Source organism: Amphiura filiformis, chromosome 20 (genome assembly GCF_039555335.1).
Source record: "Amphiura filiformis chromosome 20, Afil_fr2py, whole genome shotgun sequence".
Lineage (NCBI taxonomy): Eukaryota > Metazoa > Echinodermata > Ophiuroidea > Amphilepidida > Amphiuridae > Amphiura > Amphiura filiformis.
Genome location: NC_092647.1, coordinates 52,121,325 through 52,149,088, shown reverse-complemented (window position 1 = coordinate 52,149,088; position 27,764 = coordinate 52,121,325). Strand labels below are relative to the sequence as shown.

Sequence of the window (27,764 nt, the reverse complement as noted above, 5' to 3'; positions counted from 1 at the left end):
TTGCGCCCTACACCCCCCAGACGCGGGCAATTCTTGAAACACTTTGCGCGCGGAGCGAGGGAAATTTTGGACAAGTAAGGCCTAGCACTAACTAATTTTGGTTACTAGAAGTTGAATATCAGTCTTAAAATGTTCTTTCAATTGATTTTGTGCTCAAATGCGCGCGAAGCGCGCGAAAATTTTGACTTTCATTGCTTGGAGGGGCGCAGAATCGATACTGAATTGGTCAATTTGGCGCCCCCCCTAAGGGTAGCGCCCGGGGCATGTTGCCCCCCTCTTCCCCCCGGTAGTTACGCCACTGTCTACTACTGATAACACTCTACTTCATCTGCTATTTACTGCTGATAGCATTCTGCTTTATCTGCTATCTACTGCTGATAGCACTCTACTTCATCTGCTATCTACTGCTGATAGCACTCTACTTTATCTGCTATCTACAGCTGATAGCACTCTACTTTATCTGCTATCTACTGCTGATAGCACTCTACTTCATCTGCTATCTACTGCTGATAGCACTCTACTTTATCTGCTATCTACAGCTGATAGCACTCTACTTTATCTGCTATCTACTGCTGATAGCACTCTACTTTATCTGCTATCTACTGCTGATAGCACTCTACTTTATCTGCTATCTACAGCTGATAACACTCTACTTTGTCTGCTTTCTACTGCTGATAGCAAACTACTTCATCTGCTATCTACTGCTGATAACACAATACTTCCTCTGATATCTACTGCTGATAGTATTCTGCTTCATCTGCTTTCTACTGCTGATAACACAATACTTCATCTGCTATTCACTGCTGATAGCATTCTGCTTCATGTGCTATCTACTACTGATAGCGCTCAACTTCATCTGCTTTCTACTGCTGATAGCAAACTACTTCATCAACTATCTACGGCTGATAGCACTCTACTTCACTTGCTATCTACTGCTGATAGCACTCTACTTCAGCTGCTTCCTACTGCTGATACACTCTAAGAAATAAAGGTTCTAAAAAGGTTCTAAAGTAGTCCTCTAAGGAGAAACCTACCGTATTTCGTCAAATAGTCGCCCCCTCAAATAAACGCCCCACCACTTTTTTTCAACCAAGATGTTTCAAAAATGCCGATATTTCCATGCTATCTTGTGTATTAAGCTTACCAAGTTGCCCACATGGTCGATAATAGCGTCAATAATTGGCGAAAATCTGGATTGGAACCCGGAAGTGAACCAGAAGTCAGTGTTTCTAGTTCATAGTTCATCATTTTAGTGTGAGTTTTAAGTTTACCTAATGATTTTAACGGGAATTATCGTTCTAAAATTGACCTTGAATAAACACCCGCCTTGGGAAAATGTAACACCCTACTTCATCTGCTATCTACTGCTGATAACACTCTACTTCATCTGCTTTCTACTGCTGATAGCACTTTATCTGCTTTCTACTGCTCATAACACAATACTTCATCTGCTTTCTACTGCTGACAGCATTCTACTTCATCTGCTATCTACAGCTGATAGCACTCTACTTCATCTGTTTTCTACTGCTGATAACACAAAACTTTGTCTGCTATCTACTGCTGATAACACAATACTTCATCTGCTATCTACTGCTGATAGCACTGTTCTTCATGTGCTTTCTACTGCTGATAGTGCACTACTTCATCTGCTATCTACTGCTGATAGCACACTACTTCATCTGCTATCTACTGCTGATAGCGCACTACTTCATCTGCTTTCTACTGCTGATAGCACACTACTTCATCTGCTATCTACTGCTGATAGCACACTACTTCATCTGCTATCTACTGCTGATAACACACTACTTCATCTGCTATCTACTGCTGATAGCACACTACTTCATCTGCTATCTACTGCTGATAGCACACTACTTCATCTGCTATCTACTGCTGATAACACACTACTTCATCTGCTATCTACTGCTGATAACACTGTTGCATCTATCTACTGCTCATTGCCCTCTGCATAATTTGATAGCTATCTACTGACGATAGCTCTATACATTGTCTGCTAAAGACTACTATCTGTCCAAATCATCATCCTTACAAAAAGACTATTTGCAAATATTGTCAGTATAATAACAAACTTCAGAAATTCCACATGTATATCTGGAGTAGTCAAATACATGTAGACTAAAATAGTGAATCATTTATAATAAAACATGTACTATTTCCTTCACTGAACATGGTAAATATGAATAAATAAATAAATAAATAAATAAATAAACAAGAATTTATGTAGCGCATAAAGCAAGGCATCAATGCACTGTACTCCAATCTGTCAGTGTTGCCTAAACATCTCACTACCAAGGTGTGGCTGATCAGCCTGACAGACAGACCATGGGAAACTGTATTGCATTTCAAGAGACCTAATTATCCAGGCATCCAGTAAAGCACCCAATATTGAGTATGTGTTGGTGATTTGTCTGAATCTGGCAATAAAATCACCCCCCCCCCCCAATTGGGTGTGAGGAAACTTGATTGAAAATCTATCCTGTGTTTTGTTGGTGATCAGCGGTGGTGCTCATACAACATATTTGTATGTATTTTATGCACTTCATGGGCTCAATGCTTCAAAAGTTGGCTTAACATCACATAAATGTGATGGCACCTAATTGCAAAAGCAGCCCACCCAATTTAAAGCAATAATATTTTCTGAAACAAAGCAGGCAATCTCCATGTAGCCCGGTTGGGTGACTAAATGGCATCACTGCCTAAGAATTAGCCTATAGCCTGTGTTATCAACACACCTTGAATTCAGCAGGTGTTTTCATCTTTAAGGTGATAGTGAATGGTTCAACCTACATCAGACTTGTTGACATGAATATTAGTTCATGAAGTAACTAATAAATATGTGTGTCTATGGATATATTTTGTATGTAGAATGTATTTGAAAGTTCATGTTAAGTTTCAACAATTTGATCAAAACATTGGGGCTTAATGGCTAAATTCACCAAAAAACAGCTGATTTCACGTGATTTTAACAAAATGCGGGGGCTTCAGCACCCAATGCCCCCCCCTGGACATGCCACTGAATATGGGAGCTTTCCCTTTAGAGACAATGTCAAATGTCACAGTGTGTGATCATAGCTCATTATTAATTGTCAAGTATCTATTTGTTCATTTGTCCATCTATCTATCCAAGCATCTAAATCTCCATCTATCCATCTATATCCTCCATCCAGCTAGAAAAGCATATGTCTATTCTAGGGAAGCATTTGTTGTTATTATTTATATACAAGTCTTGTGAGTATTATTAAGCTTTCAAAAGAGTGTTGTGCACCAAAATCAATATTTACCTTATTTTTTACCCCTCAGCACAAACTTACCTGTATTTGGAATATTAATATTCCTTTAAATGCCAAAGTCTGAACCAGCAGTTTGACCAATTCACAGATTCTCAGACAGAAAGGCACAAATGTTTACATAAGATAGGATGAAAATTGAAATCTAATTCCTGAAAATGATGATAACTCAACAAACAAGTGAGTCAGCTAGTGCTACCTTATGAAAGTCCATGTTAACCTGTATTTCTATAAATAAATCAAAATTTATTATAAATTAGTGCTACCTTATGACAGTCTATGTTCTGAAAATCCAGTTGGAACTGTTAACCTTTTTTTCTATAAATAGCTCAAAATGTATTATAACTTATAAGTACATTAAATATTATGACATTGTTTTGTGCAGGAATATTAGTGGAAATTGATCTTTGTTACATGTGCATATATTTTTTACACAAATGATCTTTACACACTTTTATATATAGTATAGGGTCTAAATCAAAATTAAAAAAAAACCCTTGTATTTTCTATGAATGTGACATGTCATATCAAAAGCAGACGCTTTTGGGCAGGGATCGTAAATGGAGAAATAGCCAAAAATCTGCCAGGGGGTGATTCTTTTCACAATTTGGGTTTGTTGCGAATTTGTGATGTTATTAATGTTTAAGATATTGTCGATGTCTGATAGTTTCAGACTGGAATATAACTGGCATCTTGTATTTTTTGAGACATTTTTCGAGGTAATTCCTACTCTCAACATTGTCAATAATATTTTTAAAGGCCGATATCTCAATTTCCAACTTTATAATACCATATCTTACGAACTCAATATCTTTGCTTAGGAATGTATGATTTCATTGGGGAAAACGGTGCATGTTGTGGAGCAAATTATCTCTATATTTATAATATATATAGGCCTATGTAAAAACATCAAAATTGATAACCTGCCCAAAAGTGTCTCCTTTTGACATGACACATCACACATGTCCTGTGAATGTATTTTATTGCCACAACATACAGGTAGTTTACTGGTCACTCAGTCTTTGTATGTTTTATGGAGTTTAAACTATAACATATGGTTTAACGTTTAGAAATGTATAATACACACACTGACTGGTGTTGTACTAGTTCAGGGCTTGCCAATGTGATGCGCTGGATGGATGCCAAATTCATTTGAATATGGGAGTGCCATGCACAATTTGAAAAAAATGTGTCAAGTAGTACCTAAAGCTGTGCTCAGGCCAGTACACAGGAATTATTGTTGGGGGAGGTGTGGCACTTCCAAAAAGTGGACTTTTTTTTAATGATAAGGGTCATTGTGCAGATTTTTTTTGTTGAAAGTGGATCTACACAACTCTAAAAATTCAAATTTTCCATTTGTTGGCTTTTTGAACACCTTAAATTCAGAATAATAAACCATGAAAATGGCAATATTGACTTTTACATTCTTAGAGTATCATTTCCATACTGTGTCGTGGTTGATGCTAAGTTGCCAAGTAATGGCAATATTTAAAATCGCCATTTATAAAATTGCTCTGTTAACCTAACAAACACAACAAATTTGGCCAATTCCATTTAGGTAAGTTTAATAAGTTGGAACATGTGCAAACAAATATGCCAAAAATCAGGTTTTGAAAAAAAACCACCAATTTTATATTATAAGAATGTTCATTATTAAAACACCACACTCTTGTCTATGCATACTGGTTTCATCCTTAGAGGTATATGATCATATCATAAGCAGATAAACAGGTCCAATATCTAGAGTAGTGGATGCACAGTCAGCACCAATTATAATATTGTAAGATGATAGGATATGATATTTTCAGATGTTTTAGAATGCATAGACTTCATACTTTGTCAAGTTTTATCTTTCAATAATAAATTTGTTCAACACATTTTGTAATCAGCAAGAATTGACTTTTGTAGAACAGCAGGGTCCACTCAACTCAGTTAAAAAAAGTCATTAAAAGTTAATAACATGTGATTTCCATAAAGAATAGATTCTTATTTGTTTTCCACAAAATATTAGTTTTCACATTATTATATGTTCCCTTTTCATTTTCAGCCAAGTATAAACAAAGAAAATTGCTATGTCATTTCAGCGCCTATTATTATCGTCCATGCGTGTATTATTATCTTGCTGATCGTTATTAATAAGATGCAAGACAAAAAGTGATATACACACAGTTTATACGTCACTGATTCATATATGATAAACATGCATGAGATGCGTCAGCCCTCACTCGATCGGTGAACTCTGAATAAAACTGGAGATCTCCGCCAATTTGTTGTGAACAGTCACAAATATTTCTTTTCTTGGTTTCAAGTTATCATGTACATAGTGAATTTATTGGCTTGTATAATAGTAAAAAAAATTAAGTGCAATATACAAGAGCCTCTAAATGCTCTAAACTTATAAATATTTTGCACTTGGTTCCTTTACCCATTTCATGATTACAAATTAATGTTCTTTATATTTTCAAGCTAATTTCATTTTCTTGCATGTTGTCAAATTCTTATCATACATGTCTCAATTTTCTCTCTATTCTCTTTTTGCAATCTCATTTCCTTTTCAGATTTCGTAGTTTGACAACAGCCTTCTTCCGTGACGCTATGGGCTTTCTTCTACTATTTGATCTTACCAGCGAGCAGTCGTTTCTCAACATCCGTAATTGGATGACACAACTACAGATGCACGCCTACTGCGAGAATCCCGACATTGTATTGTGCGGAAACAAATGCGATTTAGAAGACCAAAGAGTAGTATCGGATGAAAGAGCTAAGGAAATGGCGGAAAAATATGGGTAGGTATTAGCCTTTAGGTACATAATGTTACAAATTGGGCTAGTCCAGTTGAAATCCATACACCCTGTATGATAGACATGACTTTAATCTCCCACACAGGGGGTGTAGATTTCAAATGGTATCACCCATTCAGGTAACACCAGTTGAAATTCACACTCCCTGTGTGGAAGATTAAGGTCATGTTAAATATGAAAAATATAAAAAGTATCAAATTTTGATAAATTGCCATAAAATTTATTTGTAGTATACCGTGAATTTCAAAATATCAAAATTGTTTGATATCATCAGGACATTCCTCGTATTCAGAATACAATTTGGTATGTTTGATGTGCTCTCATGTCCCACAAAAAATACTGTGCAAATGTTGCGATCCAATTCCTTAATTTCCCTTTAAGCAATGGATAAATGTTTGATTAGCTCAGTTCAAGAAGAATCTGATTTACTCATCTGGAATCAATTTTTTCAGTTCATGTTCATAATATTTGAAAGCATAGCAACTTAGTTTTGTACAATTTTGAAAGAAAATGACATTTTTTTGTATAGAAGGGTTCACCACCTTTAAAATAGTGACACATACTATGTAAGTTTATTAACATGGCATCAATGCATACACAGTGGAATAAAGTATAAATAGAAGGAAAGTACAGGAACCGTTAACATGATAAAAACGTATCCACTTGACTATCTTGTGCTAGATTTGTTTTGTGTATTTGCTAAATGCTAAGGACTGTTTAGGTGTGAAATCGTTGAAATATGTGTAATGCTCAGTAGGTTTAGTTGGAAAAGTGGGTCAACCCTTTTATACTGTATACGCAAGTGAGAAGAAGATTCTGGAGTAGGTTTGTTACTTTAATTTCGAAAAAGGTTTATTTTTTGTGAGTTTGAAGTCATATGTATGCATGTTACTGATGTGTGCGTGCTAGAACTGACAGTTGAAGTGCTGAGTTGTTTTTATCTCGGACTCAAGCTTGAGTCTATTTCGGGAATGAATCGGAATAACATAAATGTGTTGTAACATATTTCACTATGTTCTTGGAATTGCTAAGGGGTTTTATAAATAGGAATGATAACATGGTCACTTGTTTATGCCCAAGGCAAAGATGATGGCGTAGATACTATCATGCCTGCAATTTTATTTTAAAACTTGTTCATATGTATGTGAAGTGTAAAGTACATATTATTCGAGCCATGCGTCGAGTGTAGTGTATGTCTTGTGAAGTGCTTCGATCTTTGGATGAGACGTGTGAATGTGTATAAATGTGTGAATATAGTAATGACAACAACAACATTGTAAATCAGCTGAATGTTACTTCATTCAATAATGTTCAGGCAACTTAACAACTTGCGCTACCAAGTACTGAAGTCACATGGTACTGAAAAAGCAAAGAAAGGATGCAAATCAGGATAAGGCTATTCCAGTTGAAATCCACACTACCCCTGTGGAAGATTTTGGAAATATCTTCCACGGGAGAGTATGTTTTTCAAATGTAATTGGTCAGGGTTAATCATTTTGAAACCCATACTCCCCCTGTATGGCTTTACCTTTATCTTCCACAGCTGAAGTGTTTCAAATGGAAGTAATTACCCAATTGTCAATTCTATTTGAAACTCATACTCCCACTGTGGTAGACTTGGGCTAAATCTTCCACAGGGGGAGTGCGGATTTCAAATGGAATAACCCATTTGTCAGTGTCTGCTCCTTGAATGTTTTTGAGATTTTCAACAAATTGCAGTTTTCTTTGTTACGAACCACTGATTGAAATGATCACAACATACACAAAGCCTATGGCATATCAAAATTCGGAACAGTTGTATGAGCCCAGGCTTGAACCAGTAACCAATGGTTACTAATATGTACTACGACAGGAAATATGCTAACCCCAGAAATCACAACAAATAACTGTGTACAAAATGGCAAGAGAACTAAACTGCAAATGGGCTATTCCAGTTGAAAGCCATACTCCCACAATGGGACCTTATCACAGGGTATGTATATTTCAAATGGATTCACCCATTCAAATGCACATAACCCCAATTGAAATTCACATTCCCTGTGTGTGAGATTAAGGTCATGTCTTCAAAATGGGGTGTATGGATTTCAGCTGGAATAGTCTAATGGACACAGCCTTTCCTTCTCAACTTTCATTTGCTGAATCCTCAAGTAATAATGCCAAGAGGGAAGAAGAATACCCATGGGCTTATATTATTTTTTTTGCACATCATAAATACATGGACCAGGCATGAGAACCATACTTGCTCTATATAACACAAAACATGACCATATTTGTCTGTGGCCTGCAGGCTTAAAACCCGATTTTGCAACCCACGCCTTCTTTTCTGTCTTCCAGTCGACCATGCCACTTTCTTTTGTGCATACCTATTAGATTTCACTTAAAGCCACACATTGAAAAAAGAGATGTGGAAAGGAGAGTATTACCAACCAGCAATTTGATAAAAGTAGATACCAGTTGTAGTCCAAATGATGCATATTATTGGATGCCTTGGGGAATGTTGGGCCATATTTGCCTTCAAGGGGAAATAAACCTACTCATGGTCTGGTCTGCTATTTTCTTGGGAAACAATGATTCCCTGTGTGGGTTTAAGATGTATGACCAGTATAAAGATGTATCTCTCATGACTGTCTTTGAACAAAATGCAAAGAAGTAAGGGATGATCATCATCACATCCTCCTAAGCTATTTTGCACGGAACTTTGCTGACCGCTAACTTTTGGATGCAGAGAGCACAGCACACTTGCACTTATCTTTGAAGTCTGCACTTACATAGGAAAAAGAAGAAACATTTGATTTGTGAAATTTGCATATCATTTTGGTTGTCTGCTGGACTACTTCATTGTCATTTGTGTATATCCCATGCTTTCTTTGGTGTGATTGGAGAAAGAAATATAATTGTTTATTTGAATACTAATTTCAATTGACTCTTCTTTTGCCAATACTGTAAGTGATACATTACAAAGGGTGCTTTCTGCATGTTTTTATTAGCCTTTTCTGTAAAACAGAGGGGAAGAACTGAATTCAAGTGGCGAGAACACCCACCCCAAATGGCTGATTCATTTATCTCCTGGAGAGTAAGTTCCACGCTCACTATACAGTCCGTCAACTCAGAAGTATAAAGTAAATAGACCTTGGAAACTGGAGATATGAGAATAATTATTTCAGTACAATGCGTGTGTAAACGCTTCTTTGGCGTGCCAACTGCGATTTGTACTTGCCGAGTGCACCACGCTATTGATGCGTCACATTTTTTAACATGCAGCACATGTGACGCAAAGCATTGACCCCCGATGCCACAGATTTGGTGTGTACTTCTAGGTTGAAGCAGTATAGTCCAATTTCTTGAGAGATTTTGTGGATCATCTCTTATCACCCATACACTATTTTATTACCATTATAATGGTAAGGTAAGTGTGTAATGTATCATACAATCAATGAAAATATTAACAGCTGATGACGGATAATCGCTGATGACAGATAATGGCTGATGTCTATGGCTACATGATACAATGATGTCAGTAGATTGGAAAACAAGTTGGTGATGTGATCAAAGAAAATCTGAAATCAGTTTTGCTTTCCCTTTTTGCTTGCTATAACTGTCCATACCATGGATTTTTGGATTTAGTTTGGATGAAGTGTTCAGCAAAATGTGGGTGTAGCATATAAGTGTCAAGCCTGGAGTCCTTTTCGTCATATAAGTTTGTGCATTTGGCAAATTTGAGCCAGCTTGAAACTCTTTTGAGCAAGGAATTAACTTGGCTTGTTGGTACAATAACTTTTATCAAAGCTTACTGAATTATGTAGGTTGCTTATGATACTGTGTATGTACAGAGCTGCATCCCCTAATGATTCTTAAGTGAGTTAAAATAGGATTGAGCCACTGTTGGCAGTAGTTTGTTTGAGTGTATGGAGGCCGTATGTGTGTGTGACATTGTGCATCATTCTGATGATATCCTCACTTTTGTGTGAGTGGTAAGGTAGTGAAAACCTAGGTGTGGGAAGTTCTCCATAGTTGAAGGTGTACAGGAATGTGCCACAGTTTTGGGTCCCGATTTTGGGTACCTATTCCATTGATTTCAGTAATTCAGTGGATACCATTGCAATGTGCCTTAAAAAGCACCAAATTTGTGTGCTTTGTATGAAATATTGGTATACTGGTGGCTTGTAAAAACAACAAAAAGTAGGTATAGAGAAAGTAAGAATCTGAAAGTCTGTCTGGCACATCCCCATACACAATTTGTCGAGAACCTCCCCCAGGTGAAAACTTTCAAGTGGTATATTGCTGTCCAGGTTTGCCAGTAGTTACCCGTATAGGTGTGGATGTTCTCTCTAAATGTACACCGAGTGGAAAGAGTGGAGAAAAAAGAGTGAGAGAGTGAAATGAAGGACAACCCCTTTTTGAGTGGAAAAATTTCACTCTAAAAGGATTGAAAAAAGTAGTCTGTATCTCAAAAGAGTGAATATTGCCTAAAGAAAATGCACTTTCTCGATCATTTTAGAGTGTTTTCCACTCAAAAACGGACTGTCCTTCGTTCAACTCCTTGAAAGAGTGGAAATTCACTCTTTCACATTTGGAGAGTTTTTAAAAGGTTATGCTGGATGTGCAAAGATAACAGCTGTGATAGTCTGTGAAATGTCTGTACAAATGTCATGGTTGCAATGTCTGCTTTTGTAGATTTGTATTTACAAGTCGACAGCTCTGTGTGTAAACTCTGGATTCCTTCAGACACAGAAGCAAACAAATGTATGTTTAGGAAGCCTAGGTAAGGAGCACTTGTTAGGATGATTGTCTAGATTTACAATTGCTTGTCAACAAACGAAGCTGCTTGTCTTTAGCAAAGCTTGCTTTCAATCAAAGCATTAAAATAACGGTACAAAAAAGTTCAAAGAAATTTAAAATTTCCTTGGCATCTTTCATAGAATTTAATTTTATATTACCCAATAATAGATTTTGATTTTATGTTTGTAAATAAAGGCTCATCATGTCAATTTGGTCAAAGTTAATGTTTATCTCAAAGGTGCTGAAAAAACAAACTCATGATATATAAATGCTTACAATATCCTACAAGATCCAGAATCGTGCATATAGTTGCAATGGTTAACTGTGCATGTAAGTACATATAGTGCGATATACTAAACTTTGAGGTGTAGCCATAGGAAGAATCTTGTAGGGTGGGAAGATAAATGAAACTTCTGTCCCAACCATCAGATCATTATCTCCTGTCTCCATATATTATTTTGGTTTCTACAGTTGTGCACTTTTATCTACCTTGTGATATAATTGACAATTTACCACTGATTTCAGGAAAGGTGGAAATAAAAGCAGAATTCAATGCATCAGAAATGGATATAGTGTCTTAAATGCTTAGCAATGAAAGTGTCAGTAGACCAATTCATTGTTTTGAAAATACCTTTGATCATCTAAAACTTTGAATTTAAAGTATCTCAATTTCATTGGTACCTTTTCACAGTGGCGTTTTTTGGAACCCAAGAGCACACCAGACATACCAAAGTGCATTCAAAATACGAGGAATATCCTTCTAATATTTTCAAATGTTTTTGATTTTTTTAATTTGCTATATAATACAAATTCTATGGCAAATTACTAAAAATTGACATTTTTGACCTTTAACAGCCCTCAAAGTCAAACAGTTAAACTCCTTTGGCAGACATGCAAGACACATTTCCACGTGGTTTTACTAAACAAAACACTACAATTGCTGTCAGTAAATATAAATGATTTTTGTGTAATTTTTGTTGTATTTGGAAACTTCATGCATATATCTTGAACATGTAAGGTCAGATTTTTCATGATGACGATCAGCTTTTCATCCCAACTACATAGCACTGGATTTGGAAAAACTTACTTGCTTCGGCAAAAATCATTTTGTTTAAGTTTGAAGACACTACACGATGAGTTTGAATGAGCCTCAAGAACTTTTTTGAATGACCCTTATAGGATTCATCTGTGCAAACATTTTGAATGACCCTCATAATAATGCATATACAATTATCAAAATGCTAAAGTTCTCAAGGGATTCTGCAAAGCGTGACCCTGAACTATTATCGTCTCCAAATTGTCACTATTTATTCTTGAGATGTGACCAAAGTACTGCAATTTGGTTGCGATCAATCTTCTGGCACACTGAACATTTGACATGCTCACCAAGTTGACTTCTGAAGTAAAATTCACATTGTATTGTCCCAAAATAGAAGAGAGATAGAATCTAGAAAATTTAATTTAAGGAGCCTTTTCAATTTAAAATTGAAAGACTTTTGTTTCAAAATCAGAGCTCATGCGACTTAAATCTGAATTTTTACATGTTTATATGAATTTTCCCCAAATTGTCTCATTTCTCCTCCATATTTTGGACCTTTTCTTATTTATTTATTTTTTATTAAATTTACATTGTAGCTAAACCCATGGCAAATTCAGATCTAGATCATTCCACCTCAATCTGGAAGTGGTTCAATTTCACATGTGCAGTACGGGTAGACATCATTGCTTGTCTTCAATATTCAGTGATGAATTTCATTGCACAACACTTCAATCACTCTCAAATCTTGAAGGCTTGCATTTATAACTGGGTACTTAGTTCCAAGGGGTGCATGCAAATCTACTTCATGTAATTGAAATTGAAGTGCAGAGTTTTAAAACTGAAGTTTAAAATGAAGTTTCTATGTGGATATATGTATTGAATGTTCAGAATAAGTGAATGTGAATGAATTAAAGATGGAATAATGTTTCCACCAGGCCAAAATAGAATGGAACTAAATTACGACAACATTTGTCAGTAGTTTTGATCTAGTCCTTGTGGATTTCATGTTAAAAAATACTTATTATATGCTTGATTTAAAATGGTTCCAAGTGGTTGATGAAAGTGTAACTTACAGTTTTATCTGTGTCACATGGTTGATAAATTGGAAATAATATGAAAATTTGATGAAGCATGATAGAAAAGATTGAGTTACTACAGGAACAATTTCAAAATGACAGAGATACAGGGTGTCCCAAATTGGTTTAGTTTTCATCTGTTTGAAAGAAGTTTCCATTGGATTTTCAAGTTGTATTTGACCGTGGGTAAACTATGGGTCACAGCCTAAATGTGATTCATTGCACTTCTTCAGAGGGTCACTATCATATTAAACACCAATCCATACCACCTAGAAAACAATAATAAAAGTTCTTAATTTGATGGGAAAAATTGTATATTTTTTATTTAACCCAAACAGGTTGGTTACCAGAAGTGCGCACAAAAGGCTCAACAGTTTAGGAAAAATGATATTAAGACAAATAATCACTATTTTCTCCTGATTTGATTTGATTTGATTCATAAAGGTTTATATTACCATTCTCTTTGTTTTATTTCTATTGATGCTTACAGATTACCATACTTTGAAACAAGTGCCAAGAATGGGAGTAACATCAGTAAAGCCATTGAGTGCCTGCTAGATAATGTCATGTTAAGAATGGAGAGAAGTATAGACAAGAGCCAATTTCCGGGCGTAGTCGATGCACACGGTCACGGCAATGGTAAGGGTATGCCCATGGAGGTGGACGAAGCTGGGGAACGCAGCAGCTGTATGTGCTAGCCCAAGGAGGGCGCTTTCTGCATGTATTTACTAGTCCAAAAGGGATTGAACTTTGTATGTAGTCCCATAATGGTGCAGTTCATAGCAGAGCATTCACCAGTGTATTGAGTTGGACAGGATGGTGGTATATTATGTTAACCCCATGAAAACTACCTGCTGATTGGCCAAAAAGAAGTTTTCATTATCGACTGGACCAATCAGCAACATTGTTAGAATAATTTCACCACGCAAAAAAAAATGGGGTGAATTAGTGATTAAAGTGAAGATATATCATGTAGTTGACCAATCAGGGACAATGTTAGATCGGCAGGTAGTGCTCAGGGGGTTAAAGATGATTATCCACAGTAAAATGAAGATGGTTTTTGGAAGTTCAAAGGCATATTTTACTGGAGGGTTGAAATTTGTCATGATTTATGAGAATCAGTTCTGATATTCACAAGTTGAATTGTTGCAAGAACTGATTCTTTGATTGTGACAAACTCACTTAATCTCTGATTTAAAGAATTGTTGCCTATAGGGATAAGCTGGTGGAAGGAAGGTGCAAGTGACGCCTTTACTAGAATATCTTGAACTTTGACCTTTAAACTTATCAACATGGTCTCATTAGAGCAGTTTGACTCATATGTCAACTTTGTGATGTAATGAAAGTGATCACATTACAGTGGCATATGACTGCTTGATCACTGATGTGAACAAGGGATAACACTTGCTGGCAGAAGAGAACGGCACTTGTTTAAATAAATTCAATTGTCTCGCAATCATAACCACAGACTGGTAATCTGATTGGCCGATTGTGTGTCAAAGTGTTGGCGCAGAGTGGCGCTCATTAAGGGAACCCAAAGCCCAGCGTATATCATTCATTAACTTGGCAAGAGAGTGCTATTCTTTTCTGAAAGCCAGTGTTGTGTGTTAACATATGACAACTAAAATATGTTAAATCCGGTAAGAATGACAAAACTGAGATGCGGTAATTTTGTCTGACAAGGTGGCAGTACCACAGTGCACACACAAACTAGCACATGTCAGAGGGCACAGGTTAAAACAGCTAGGTCTATGTTTATCAAACTGCACTATTTCGGGATACGTTGAGGCAAAAGTGGTAAATCCCATCATGACGCGAGGTCATAGGTCAAAGTTCGTTTTTGAGAGATGCAGAGGTAATGAAACAAGAAGTATTCACTGTGCCCTACAACTGTACATTTTATATATATTTAATTCAAAGAATTACAATGTACAATTTGGTACATATCTGACCCAGGGCCAGTTTCACAAAGAGTTATAATCAATCTTAAGTTTGATATTATAGGAGATCCTTGATAAATCAAGCTTAAGATCAAAGTTGTACTGGGCAATTACATCCATTGTAAATCTTTGTGAAACTATCCTTTAATCAAGTAAAACAAGGACAATGTCATCATGAGTCAATTTGAGATATTTGCATTCAAGTTGTTAAAAAGAGAATGTTGTTAGGTATGATCAAAATATTACAGAAAAAGCCAAAAATATACATGTACTTCCAAAATATTGGTGTCTTTAATATTATTGCTTGCTTGCTGGCCATAGGCTTCCACATAAAAAGTTTTGAGACATTTTCTCAAAATATCAAGAGCTATCATAAGAACCACTGAACCAATATTAGGTTTGTTTGTACTCATTTTAATGCATTTTTCAAGCTGATTCCAAATAGGATCATGAAAATTCTGAAATCTTTGCATTTAAATCAAATGAAACTTGTCATCTGCAGTCGAAACCCATGTGGAGTGTTAAATGAAACACAAATAATGATGTAAATGTAAATCTGCTCAGGACTCAAAAGAACAGTGATGACATTAGCCTCATTTTCCTTGATACGGTATCATTTATGATTGTCATAACTAATTGGGGCTATGCCATTAAGCAAGTGAATTAATATTTATATACTCTGTTCAACTTATAATATGGTCAAAACTATTTGTTTATTGTTTTGCTTGTGTAAATTCTTAGTGGTTGTCAATTTGACAGACCATAGGCTAAAGTAGCAAGTTCTCTGTGATTTAAAAGTCTGAATTCCGCGATTTTGCGTGGGTGGTGTTAAATACTAAATTCCGTGATTTTTGTGATGTAATGTCAATTCCGTGTTCACATTCTGTGATTGAAAATCACATTTCACAAATCAAAATTAAATATAAGCGTATGCCTACTCACCAATTTACAGATAATATACGATAATGGATAAGAACTTTTTAATTGAAATGCAAATCGCATACCGCACCGGAAATCACTAATTACAAAGGAAAATACCCGAGCTATTTATAGAATGGTGAATTAACATTCCTGCTACCGTAGTTGTGTACAATATGCGTGTACATCATGTTTGGTATGTTTTTTTAGAAAGGATGAAATGCCCTTGTGCTAGGTAGGCCTGCAGAATATGCGCACTGCTTAAAATCGGAATAAAAAGAAGTTACTTGCATGATATTTTTAGTTGTTTAAAGGTTGATATCTTTGAAGACAGATTTCATTTTCATTATTTTTACCTAACATTCTCATTGTTTTTTCTTCATTTTTATTTTTCTCAAGGAAAAACTTTTTTCCACATATTTCCTTGTTTTTCGTTTTTTCTTAAATTCAGTGGATTGTTGAGTGACACATAGAACTTGCTACTTTCCGGGGGGGGGGGGGCACTCAACACAAATGACCATACAGGTATGCTCCCCCGGTAAGACCCCCCTTTTGGGTTTCGCAGCTCCAAAAGACACCCTATATTTGACCAAAATAAAGCTCCGAAAGACCCTTGATTTTGATAATTTCAGCTCTAAAAGACCTAAAAATTGCTCATTCCTCATATTTCTTGTTTTTTCAGGCGATTTTCAACCAAAAAGCCAAGAAAGACCCTTGATTTTGACTTTTCGCAGCTCCAAAAGACCCCATTTTACTTGTTCACAGCCCGGTTCGCAGTTCCGAAAGACCCCCTCTTACCGGCACGCCGTCAGCTCCCAAAGACCCACCACCTCAAAATTCGGGAGCATACCCGCCAAAATTTTTGATGTGCCCCCCCCCCTTGCTACTTTACTATAGGCTGGTACAAGAAAGGAAAGTCAGAAAGTCTAGTTGTGTTACAGGCATGCATACAATACAGACATAGGTGCTAAGCCAAACTTTGTGTATCCTATTCATTATCAATCTACGAGTCCTGCCAATTCGCCGTCGAAGTGATGATGTAACAGGATTAATTACCATAGCAATAGATGAATACAATTTTTGAATAGATCGCACTGCCCATCAACATTCATGCAGTACCTATGCATTGAACCATGGATGTCAAAGAAATGTTGATCACTAGCACCTGTAAGATTAGTATCTTTGAAAAGAGCAGTATTGTATTCAATCTATGATTGCAGACATGCACAGGTGAAGAGTGCAACCTGCTTGTAGTGCAGGGCGATCTATTCAAAAATTGTATTCATCTATTGCTATGGTAGGTAATCCAGTTATTACATAACTTTGATGGCGAATTATGAGTCGAATAAAGTATAACACTCTGTAAACAGTTATTTAATGGTGGATCTATACAGTAACACTCCAAGTTGGTTAATAGTTAAAATTTAAACTATCTGACAATTCAAAGCTGGAAATTCCACTCATGTATAATCTGTAGCAAGGTTCCTTTTTTGTGTTAACCATGGCGGATATGCGCGCTACGTCAAGCGTGTGCATAGGACCTTGTGGAAAATAATATGCACTGGACGGTTAGCAGTAAAATATTTTAGAGAGTTTTTAGATGGTAACACTATACTTGTTTCACCTCGGGTTTGGTATTGATATAGGTGCACATTTCACTGATCAGAGTATCAAATTACGCTCTTACCTAATACGGCAAATCGTATGCACACTCGCATATGGACAGTTTGTCGGCACACATGGAGCACAACCATGTAAAATCACTCTCATCACTACCAAACTCAGTAGAAGAGCAAAGTATAGAACACAGGAAATTTGAGTATGCAAAGTACACATTAATTAAGTTCACTTGTAATGGCACAGCCCAAGTGAAAAAAAAACCTATGAAACTGTATAAATATGACTAAATGTTAACACAATGTCTAATTTTGAACCTGTAGATTTACTATGCTAGTTCAGTACTGCTCCCAAGCAACCTAAGTACTATGTAATACATAATAGAGTTTGCATGTCATCGAGGTTGTGTAGATACATGAAAGTGGATATTTTTACACTGGTTAAAAGCAGTCATCAAACTGATGATGATTTTTATAGTGTGCTGCACTGATATGATCTACAACACAATCATTTTTGCATATTGTTTCAGCAGTGATACAGGTGCTTTTCTAGTCTTCTTGACTTCCCTTTTTGATTACCTTAATTGTCATCATCATCATCACATACTGGCAAATATCACCCAACTATAAACCATCTGCATAGTATTATAAGACTACAGAGGGGGTGACGTTACTGATTTGGTAAGCCAATTTTGCAATAGTCAGTACACACTCAGCGGATCGCATGGGGCACTTTTACAGGTTATATAAGAATTGTTAATAAGATGTTACTTGGCATTATACAAAAACCATGACAATTTATGCCCCCAACAGATTACAGATCACTGTGGTTAAGGCACAGGTCTTGTAAACCTGAGGTCCTGGGTTCGATTCTTGGGCAGGATCACTTTTTCTGCTTGTCTCCTTTACTCTTTGTGATGGCGAACCTGGCAAAGTGAGAAAAACAAAATAAATGGCTCCAAATGATGGAGATATAAGTGTCTAACTTGCTTTCCAATAAAGGTTTGGAATCACAAAGATAAAGTATGCTACAAGATACAATACAGTTCTACTGGGCTTGAACCAGCGACCTCATGCATTCAAATTTGACAGCTAGCAGCTGCACTGGAAAATCACTGAACTCTGCTGCCATCAATGATACTTGGGGCCCTATAGTTTGCACCTTGATTTATAGTGTTTTTGTTTGTTTTATTTTGTTTACAAGATTAGTAACCTGCAGGCTCAGTGTTTTCTTTCATCAGCTCTGAGATGATCTGATCAATTTGTAGGCCTAATCCAATCATTTGTTCTGATGATTCAATTCTTTTATGTCATGGTTTGCTATTGCCTAAGTATGCAAACTGAGCCATTTAGTGAAAAATTTACTTTAACAGAATGTATCAAAACTAGTATAATACCATTGAATTCTTCCATATTGCTTCTTTCATATGTATTACCAAATATGTACTTGTTATACAACTCAACAATGGACATGAAACAAAACTAAAAATATACAGTGGGATGGTTTACCGTGGGTCCATTCCACTAAACTTTATGAAGCTTTGTAAGTCTCGAAATCGTTCGTAACCTAAGTTCCATTTCCCTAAACTTGGTTACGAATGGTATACTTCGTACTAGTAATAGATATTACGAACGGTTACTTGAGTTATGAAGGGTTAAACGTTTAGTGAAATGGACCCCTTTTCTTGTTTCAAGTATAGCACTTGCAGAAGGGGCATAATAAAGTGTTCACATATGAGTTGGTGTACTTAACAAGAGCTTGGATGCACATGCTACAGCACATTGAAAGCATGTCTGTGAAATTATTGCTTATTTGCACTTTGATCAGCTCAAAAGAGGCAGGAATGTTATGCCCTTGTTACTAGATCTACAAAGTATAGATTCACTTGTGTGCAATTTCTGTGTTTTTGATAAAATGTTTGTGCAAATTTAACATAGATACTGACACATGATAGGCATATCAACATTACAGATATCAATATGCAAGAATCAATATGAGAGAGATTGATATCAGTGTGTAGTATTGAGGCATGCCTATTTGAGAATGATCAAAGTGATTGTTATTTACATACCAAAGTTATTAAATTAGTATTTTGTCTTTATTGATTTTAAGATATGATGTAAGGGGGATATGGGGACATGATGCCACTGAAATGGACCTCATTTTTGCCTTTCTGGTTGGTATAAGGATGGTGTCTTTTTTGTGTGAAAATTGCATATTGGAATACAGATGGTTCATATTTGTCAAATATTCTCAAATTAATCAGGAAATGTCCCAATTATGTGAATCTTGAGCCAAAATTTCCCAAAACTTAAAAAACTTTTTAGATTTGTCAAATTCGGGGCCTAAGGTAAAGAAATGATTCCCATTTTTTTAAGTTGGTGATAATTGGTATAGTGTGATATCTCATAGGTGACGTCACAATTCATGCACTCTTTGATTCAATAACTCTTGTTTTTGTAAGTTATTTGTCAACTTTTCATTATCATTGAATGCTGACAGAACATCATGCAAAATGTTGTAAAATAGTATGAATAACGGTGAAAGTAAATATGTTGGTTTGAATCAGTATGGTGCAAAATTTGGAACCCAGTGTGCTGATTTGATTGTCATGAGCCAGTGCCCATCCAAATGCAGGACCTGTGCTACTGCCTGTATCATTGGACCATTCCAGTTGAAATCCTTACACCCCTTCCAAAGATGTGCCCTTATTTACTAATCTTCCAAAGAGGGAGTGTGAATTTCAAATGGGGTCACCTGATTGGGAGACTGTCTACACCCATTGTGTGGGACATTTATAGGTCATGTCTTCCATAGGGTGTATGAATTTCAACTGGAATAGTCCATTGTAGCTTGAAGTAAACTGCTTTGTATTATGTCTATGTACAAATCATGTATTATTACAGAACAACTATTTTGTCATCAGAAAAAATATATAATATGTACCAGCAAAAAATGAATATCAGCAGATTAGTAGATATGTCATAAAGCTTAACTATCTACACCACACACAGTGACAAAGTTCACAGTAATCATGTATTGTAAGTAGATAATTGAACTATCTCTTGTAACTATGAGATTGTAATTTGTATGTATTATTATATACTCATGTACTAAAAACAAACCCCCCATGTATAAATATTGCAACACAAGGTATACATGTATAATATATGATAGTGTTATATAACAGTGTATTTATTTTCCTTGTATTCAATCCATTTTACCAGCAATGATTTGTGTATATTTTGTTGTCTCTCAAAAAGTGCTTTCAAGCTGATTCTTTAGACCAAATTTTATAGTAAGTATATTGGATCTATTTAGAAGAGTGTGTAATAGGCTGTGGAAAATTAATTGTAGGGTTAGGATTCCCAATCGCTGAAAAGTATGGTCGGACGATCACTGAAATTTTTAGTTATTTCTTTTGCGGTATGGGACTCTGCTATTGTCCGTTAGTGTGCCATTAATTGATAAAATCACATATTCAAATTTGAAAATGGTTGACGGATGGTATAGATTGTTTTATATGAATGTAAACATGCAAATTTATTGGTTTTTGTAATATCTACCCTAATAAATGGGATCTCTACCAACTTTTTCCCCCCAGATCCCACAATATTTGTGCTACGGTCGGGGGAGCCCTATACCAAACAATTTATCTTCCACGACATAGGACTCATCATAGCAGCTAGTAGATTAGATGTGTTTAATTAAAATGATGGATATTATTTTAGTACATGAGCATATAACAAATTTGCTATGATATAAATTTATAATGTAATGTACAAAAAATGTATCAAGAAAAATGTACAGAATTTAAGTTGTGAATATACAACATGACTTGCACAATTTGAATTTAACTTAGTTTAAAAACACTTACTTTGATGTTGTGTATAGATCATTATATATTCAAATGTTTGTGAAACTCAAAATAGAAATACTACTCATCATGTGACCATGAATTATTTGGAAAAAATGAATTATATTGTACTATAGAAAATATAATGTAAATAGCTCATGTGATTTTGGTGTTAAAATTCTGGTGTATGTACTATAATGCCTTTATTGATATATAAAAGAGAAAACCTTGTTCTATATGCTTGGTATTTATTTAGCTCATTCATCATGTGCTATTGATGTAGTAATATGCATATGTTTAGCCTTTCTCATCTGATAATTGGTTGACTGTAACTTTGAAATAATTATTATCAAGCAAAGTGACTTATCAAATAAATGGATAAAGATGTAATTAATTCATCTAATTCCATTTAAATGCAGGTTTATATGAGTATAACAGTTTTCAGTTATTGTGTCTACCAAAGAAGTTTGATGCTTTCAAAATGTACACCCATTGTGTGTAGACTCGCATAACGCCAGGGTCATGCTATGCTACAGGACCCCACTTTTGTATTGATGCAGTGCATAATCTACATTGGCAAAAAAGTCCAAAATACATTAATAAAGAGTGTATATATAAATAACCCAACCTGCAAGTCATTTTGCGGGCATAAACTAACATTCTTTAATTATTACATGAAATACATAAAGTTATGGTCAATCAAGAGAATGAGATTAAAATTTTGTAACATATTTATTTATACATCATGTGTCTTTTGTTTACCAGTTCTAAACATATATTCTAAACAAATTATTTGGGCATTATAGCTTTGTAAATAACATGTGTTTTCTGTATAAAGATTATTTCATTGCAAATAGCTATAGGACCATGAAGGTGATGCCAACTGGGCCAGCTGTGTAAAAAGTTACTCCCTATATGTGGCTCCTAGGTTTCTCATTGCAAGTCAATTTATCTGGATATTTCTTCCTATAATGTAATAGACATATTTCACAACAGTAGATGCAGTTCAGAGGTTAATCCATTTCTATGAGCATATTGCATTGTGGGAAGGACTTTCGGTACAAATTGACTTTAAAAGGACAACCCCAAAATCCATGTATTGCAAAAAAAGCTATTACCGCAATAGATTATATAGTCTCAATATCACAAGAATTAAGAAGACCTGCAGAAGTGAGGGCAGTATTTTTGTCTCATTTTTGTCTCTGTTACTCCATCAATCACACTGGTATTCACACCTCTGTCAAAAGGGACACCCTCTCAAAATACCTATTGGCTGTACAGGGTCTTTTAGTTCCAATCAATTTTCTCCGCATAGGAAATACTAATTTGCTTTTGCTCTTATAATTATTGGAAGTTGATGAAAAATTAGAACTTACATTTTTTCCATTTAGTGGAACAGTATCTCCTTCATGTCAGAGGGTGTGAAATGGAACAGTCAAAACAGCCAATGCAATGAAGCAATTTAGTGCAAGCAACATCATGCTGACCAAAAGAAAAACAACCCATAGGTAAACATTTTCACCTCCATCATGGCAGAGTTCCACTTTCTCAGCTTTAATTCCCTGTGAAGCACCAGCACAAAATTGATGGCAAAACTGATTGGCCTACTCAGCATCACCTTCGATGGGCACCTGTTTATCAACTAATGTAGACTAGCATACTGCTGTACATCTTATTTCTGCAAAATGAACAACCAATCCCCTGATTTCTATTTGATCTGTATTCATTATGTAGAACTGTAGATAAGAGTTAAACTTGACTGAGACAGTTGTATAAACAAAGCAGCAGTATAATTGTCCTCTTCTTCCCTTTCATCCTATACTACCTCCCGCACCCTCACTTATGCCCTATGTATACTCGCATCATCATGTGAAACAATGTTTCTGAACCATTAAGGTATTTTTCAGGATGATCATCTGACTAGGGAACCATCGGGCCTTGCCACCGCTCGCCCAAACTCAATTTCTAGCGAGCGATTTTACACTCGCCATAGATACTAAATATCGCTCACTGCGAATCACCATTTTACCCAATTTGCATTCAAGTTTCAGCACATCAATATTATTCATTCGGTATATTGTAATGAATGAGCCTTAATTCCTGAAGGAGAGGTTATTCAACACCCCATAAGTATTTCATATTGGTATGAATGATCTGTCGCACTTAGAGAGTGATATGACCACTACATAGTACTATAGAGTGCATGGTTCGACTACTCACCTAGCATCATGCTAGCGAGCGATTGACCACTCGCTTTTAAAATCTAGACGGCAAGGCCTGAACCATATAATCAAATACCAAAATGTACTACCAACAACTTCTGTATCTGGTATGCCACGCACTCCTGTCATACACCTTATTTTGAGAAGAGCGCATACTTGGCAGGTTGTTATAGTGGCATTGTTGTAAAATTTAGCATTGATATAAGCATGGAAATAAGAGAATTCTCTTATTTCCATGATATAAGTCATTGCCTGACATTGATTTCTTATTATCAATCAGAAGCATGCAACACTGTCATATTGTAACTGAGTAGAACACAATTCAACTCTTTAGTAACCATAAATTAATCCCATGGTGAAAATTTTGTTTGGTCGGCTTGTAAAATCTGGTTCAAAAATCACCCCAGGTGTAATGTGCATGTGGAGTATACATTCAGGGAATAACATTGATCCCTCTCTTTTCTTGCACCCTCCATTTGACCATTTTATATACCTCAATGGTTCCCCCCAATAGGACAATACTACCAACCAAATATGTATGGTATATGTTTAGAGTACTAAATTTATATTGTCTTCTTTTGATAATTTTGTAGATATTTTATTGCTGTTACATTTTCAGTTGTAAGATTTGGGTGAATGTTTGTGATTATGAGTTGACAAAAACAAATGTGTATAATTAGCATGTTCAATTTAGTTGTCCAGATTTGCAGTATTTATTATGAGCATCTGGTGGTCCAAGTGATCAGTCAGTGGCAGATGGAAGCTGATAGAAAGCTACATGCTGTATCAGAATGATTGGTACCCATCAGTTTCAAGTGATTATGGACAGCACCTAATTTATAGATTAATAATTAGATAAATAGATTAATAATCACAATGGGATTCCATAACAACCGATTTTATATGCGGGTTCGCCGTCGGATATCAGGACCTGATGAAGTCGGAGCCACATCTGGCGAAAGCATGACCATTTTCACACAGTGACTGGTTGCACCAGTACTGTAGTCCACACATTGACCGGCGTGATATCCGACGGCACACCCGTATATAAAATCAGTTGTTGTAGATCAATGTTCTAAAACTTGTGGTCATATAAAGAGAATCCCATGTTGCATTAGGCATGAAACCAATAGGTACCAATTTCAATACATTTATGTATTTTTCCCATGCCATGTGACTATCATGTGACCAATCTGATATCAAGTGTGACTATCATGTGACCAATCTGATATAAAATGTGACTATCATGTGACAAGCTCATATCAAATGTCTAGTGGTTAAATGGATGCAACTCTAATGATTTAAAATTGCAAGTTTGTCATTTAATCAGTTATCTGTTAAAAGCTAGCGAATAGTTCTTACTTTTTGCCACCTTGAACCAATTACACCTTACATGTACATGTTTATTCTGATGTTATCAAGGGTGAGTATTCCTTTTCAGTTGTCTATTTATGATATATAATAGAATGTATAAACCCTCTCATAGTAGTTGTGGTTTTGTGTATAAAATGGGCACAGTTTATGTCACTAGGGACAATATGACATATGGACATGGTAACTAATTCTAACAAACAGTGAGCTATACCATTTGAAATCCATACTCCCTCTATGGAAGACATGGCATTAATCTTTCATGCAGGGAGTGTAAATTTCAAATGGGATTACCTGAATTGGTGACTGCATTTGAAATTCACACTCCCTGTGTGGGAGATTAAAGTCATGTCTTCCATAGAGGGTGTATGGATTGCAACTGGGATAGCTCGATATCATAGTAGATGTATTATTTTATGCAAGTATCTATTGTAGCAAGTTTTCAGTACTTCAGGAACATCATCTAAGTAACTGAAGAGTTTACCTCAACACTACACTATTTTTTCGCTCACCTGGAACGTTTTCACTAGCTCGACAAGCATCTTCAGCAGATGGTGATGCTGTGATGAAACCTTGTCTACATCATCACAGCATTATAGCATGATGTAGACAAGATATCATCACAGCATCACCATCTGCTGAAGACGCTTTGCTATTGCATTACAATATTGTGTTTGTAACAGATTTTGTAACTCCTGTTGTTAGGTTCTATAGTGTGTCTTGTCTCAAGTTGAGCATAACGCAATGTTGGATTTTGCAGTGGAAGATTCTAATCAGTGCATTTACGCAATTGAGTTGTCTGCGTATGGACAAATCGCCCTTCTATGCAGGTGTATATCCACCGCGGGATTAGGTTAGCACACATGATTCAAATCTGCCACTGTGAAATCCAACATGGCATTATTCTCAACTTGAGTTTCATTTTGCAATGTCTTTACAATCCATATATACTCTGATCAGCTCGTAATAGGCGGGACTCTTTACATTACTCAAATTGCGCTTTGTGTATTGCGTGACTGACACATGCTTTTGTGAATTTAAGTTTGGACATTTTTGACTTGCACAGTAACAAAAACCGAATAATTCTCACCTATTACGAGCTGATCAATGTTGTAAAACATTAAATGTGATGAAAAAAATAGTTTTGCTCGATCTGATTTCAACTACTAAACCAAAATGATCAAATGATTTCATGATCACAAATTTATTCTCAAAATATAATGTCAAATTTTGTTTTTGTTGTGATTATAATTGAAATATATACAGGTGCTTGCCATGTTGAAATGGAATCAGTCACTCACAAAATATTGATCTATACAGACAGGGATGTAAATCTTCTGGAAATTACCAGAATGCCAGATTTTTTTGCATTTCTGTAATTGGATGGTAATTTGTCATAAAAAGAGCCAAAAAAACTTAGGAAGGGGTGATACCCTGCAGCCAATTGCCCCGGACAAACCCCCCTAAAGCAAGATTGGGTTTGCTTCCAAATACCTCATATGATGCCCCTATACATACATGATCACAGCAAACACATTGGGATATTTTAGCCCACTACAAATATAGCCAATTCTTGTTTGAATGGTATTTTAATGTTACTTCTAGGAGTGTGGAATATTTAATAATTCCTAAAATTAGAGCCAAAAGTTTTGTTTCCTTGAATAATCAAATTCCTGTTTTTTCTCAACTACCTATTTTCATTAATCCAAACCCATGGCTTGAGTAATTAATGGCCCATCTGATGACCACCCTGACCTGATCCACAGAGTTATGGCTGATGAAAATACTGACATTTTGCAATCTAGGGAATGTTTTAGTCTCCATTTGCTATAATTATGGTTTGTAATGTTCTAGTAATCTCTTTGAATAATGTAAGCAGTGGAACAATTACATAAACATGGCTGCAAAAAGAAGACACAAATTAACTGGTAAATTGCAGCTTCAGACTGTAAGGAGTCAGACTTTCAGGGAAATTGAGGCCAAAGAAATGGAATTAAACTAGCTGCTTATTTTGTCAGTTTTCTCTGTTTCCTTATTTTCTGCCATTATTTAGGCCTACACGATAAGAGAACTTTTGGCCCTACATGTAATGATACCCTACCTTATATGTTTTGAACTTACATAGGATATAATGAATGGACTCAAATAATATGCATTATTCTGTTGGTAGTATAGTAGTTTACATAGATATTAAAAACAGATTTATCTTGCAATTTATTGGAATATGATTTGTATTATGAAATAAAAACAAACTGACCCAAAGCATGCTTGTAATGTCAAGTATAAAGAAACACATCAATGTTGAGTCATTTACTTTGTTGTCTTGAATGTTTTAAACAAGGATGTACTTGTCAGAGTCTTGGCTAGCAGTGATGTAGCTTGTGATACAATCATGGGAGTCTTCATTCAGCATAGAGTTTACAATGCTCGGTTAGTACACTGAGCTCAAAAAGAAACTTATAATTTTCACAACTTGTGAATCACAAGGTCATATCTTAAAATCCTGTCCATCAAAATAAACCAAAGTTATACACAGGATTACTTCAATACTCTACTCAAAACACAAGTCAGTAACCATGCAGTTGTCCAACTGTCACAACAGCAAAATGCACTGACACAGAACAGCTTCCTGGACCACTTTCACAGCCCAATATTTGGCACCCAGCATAACAAATCTGTAAAAATGCATACAAGATCCTTGCGCACATGAATAAATGGTGCTGCTTTCTGCTTTTCACACACTTTCTTCAAGAAACAGGTCTTGTTCCACACTATTCCACTTACTCTTTGGGAATTATCATGTGTGCAAGGATCTTGTACTCTTCTCACAGATTTCTTGT

General features: G+C 35.8%; 1 protein-coding gene across 1 annotated transcript in view; it reads left to right on the top strand.

Annotated features, from left to right (window-relative positions):
* LOC140141985 (ras-related protein Rab-27A-like) overlaps nt 1-13,865 on the top strand; it is a 147,902-nt gene extending 134,037 nt beyond the window's left edge. The window contains exons 4-5 of the mRNA XM_072163883.1: nt 5,864-6,091; nt 13,491-13,865. Coding sequence (XP_072019984.1) covers nt 5,864-6,091; nt 13,491-13,698 — 436 coding nt within the window. The 3' untranslated portion in view covers nt 13,699-13,865. The remainder of the gene's footprint in view (nt 1-5,863; nt 6,092-13,490) is intronic.
* Nucleotides 13,866-27,764: the final 13,899 nt, after the last annotated feature.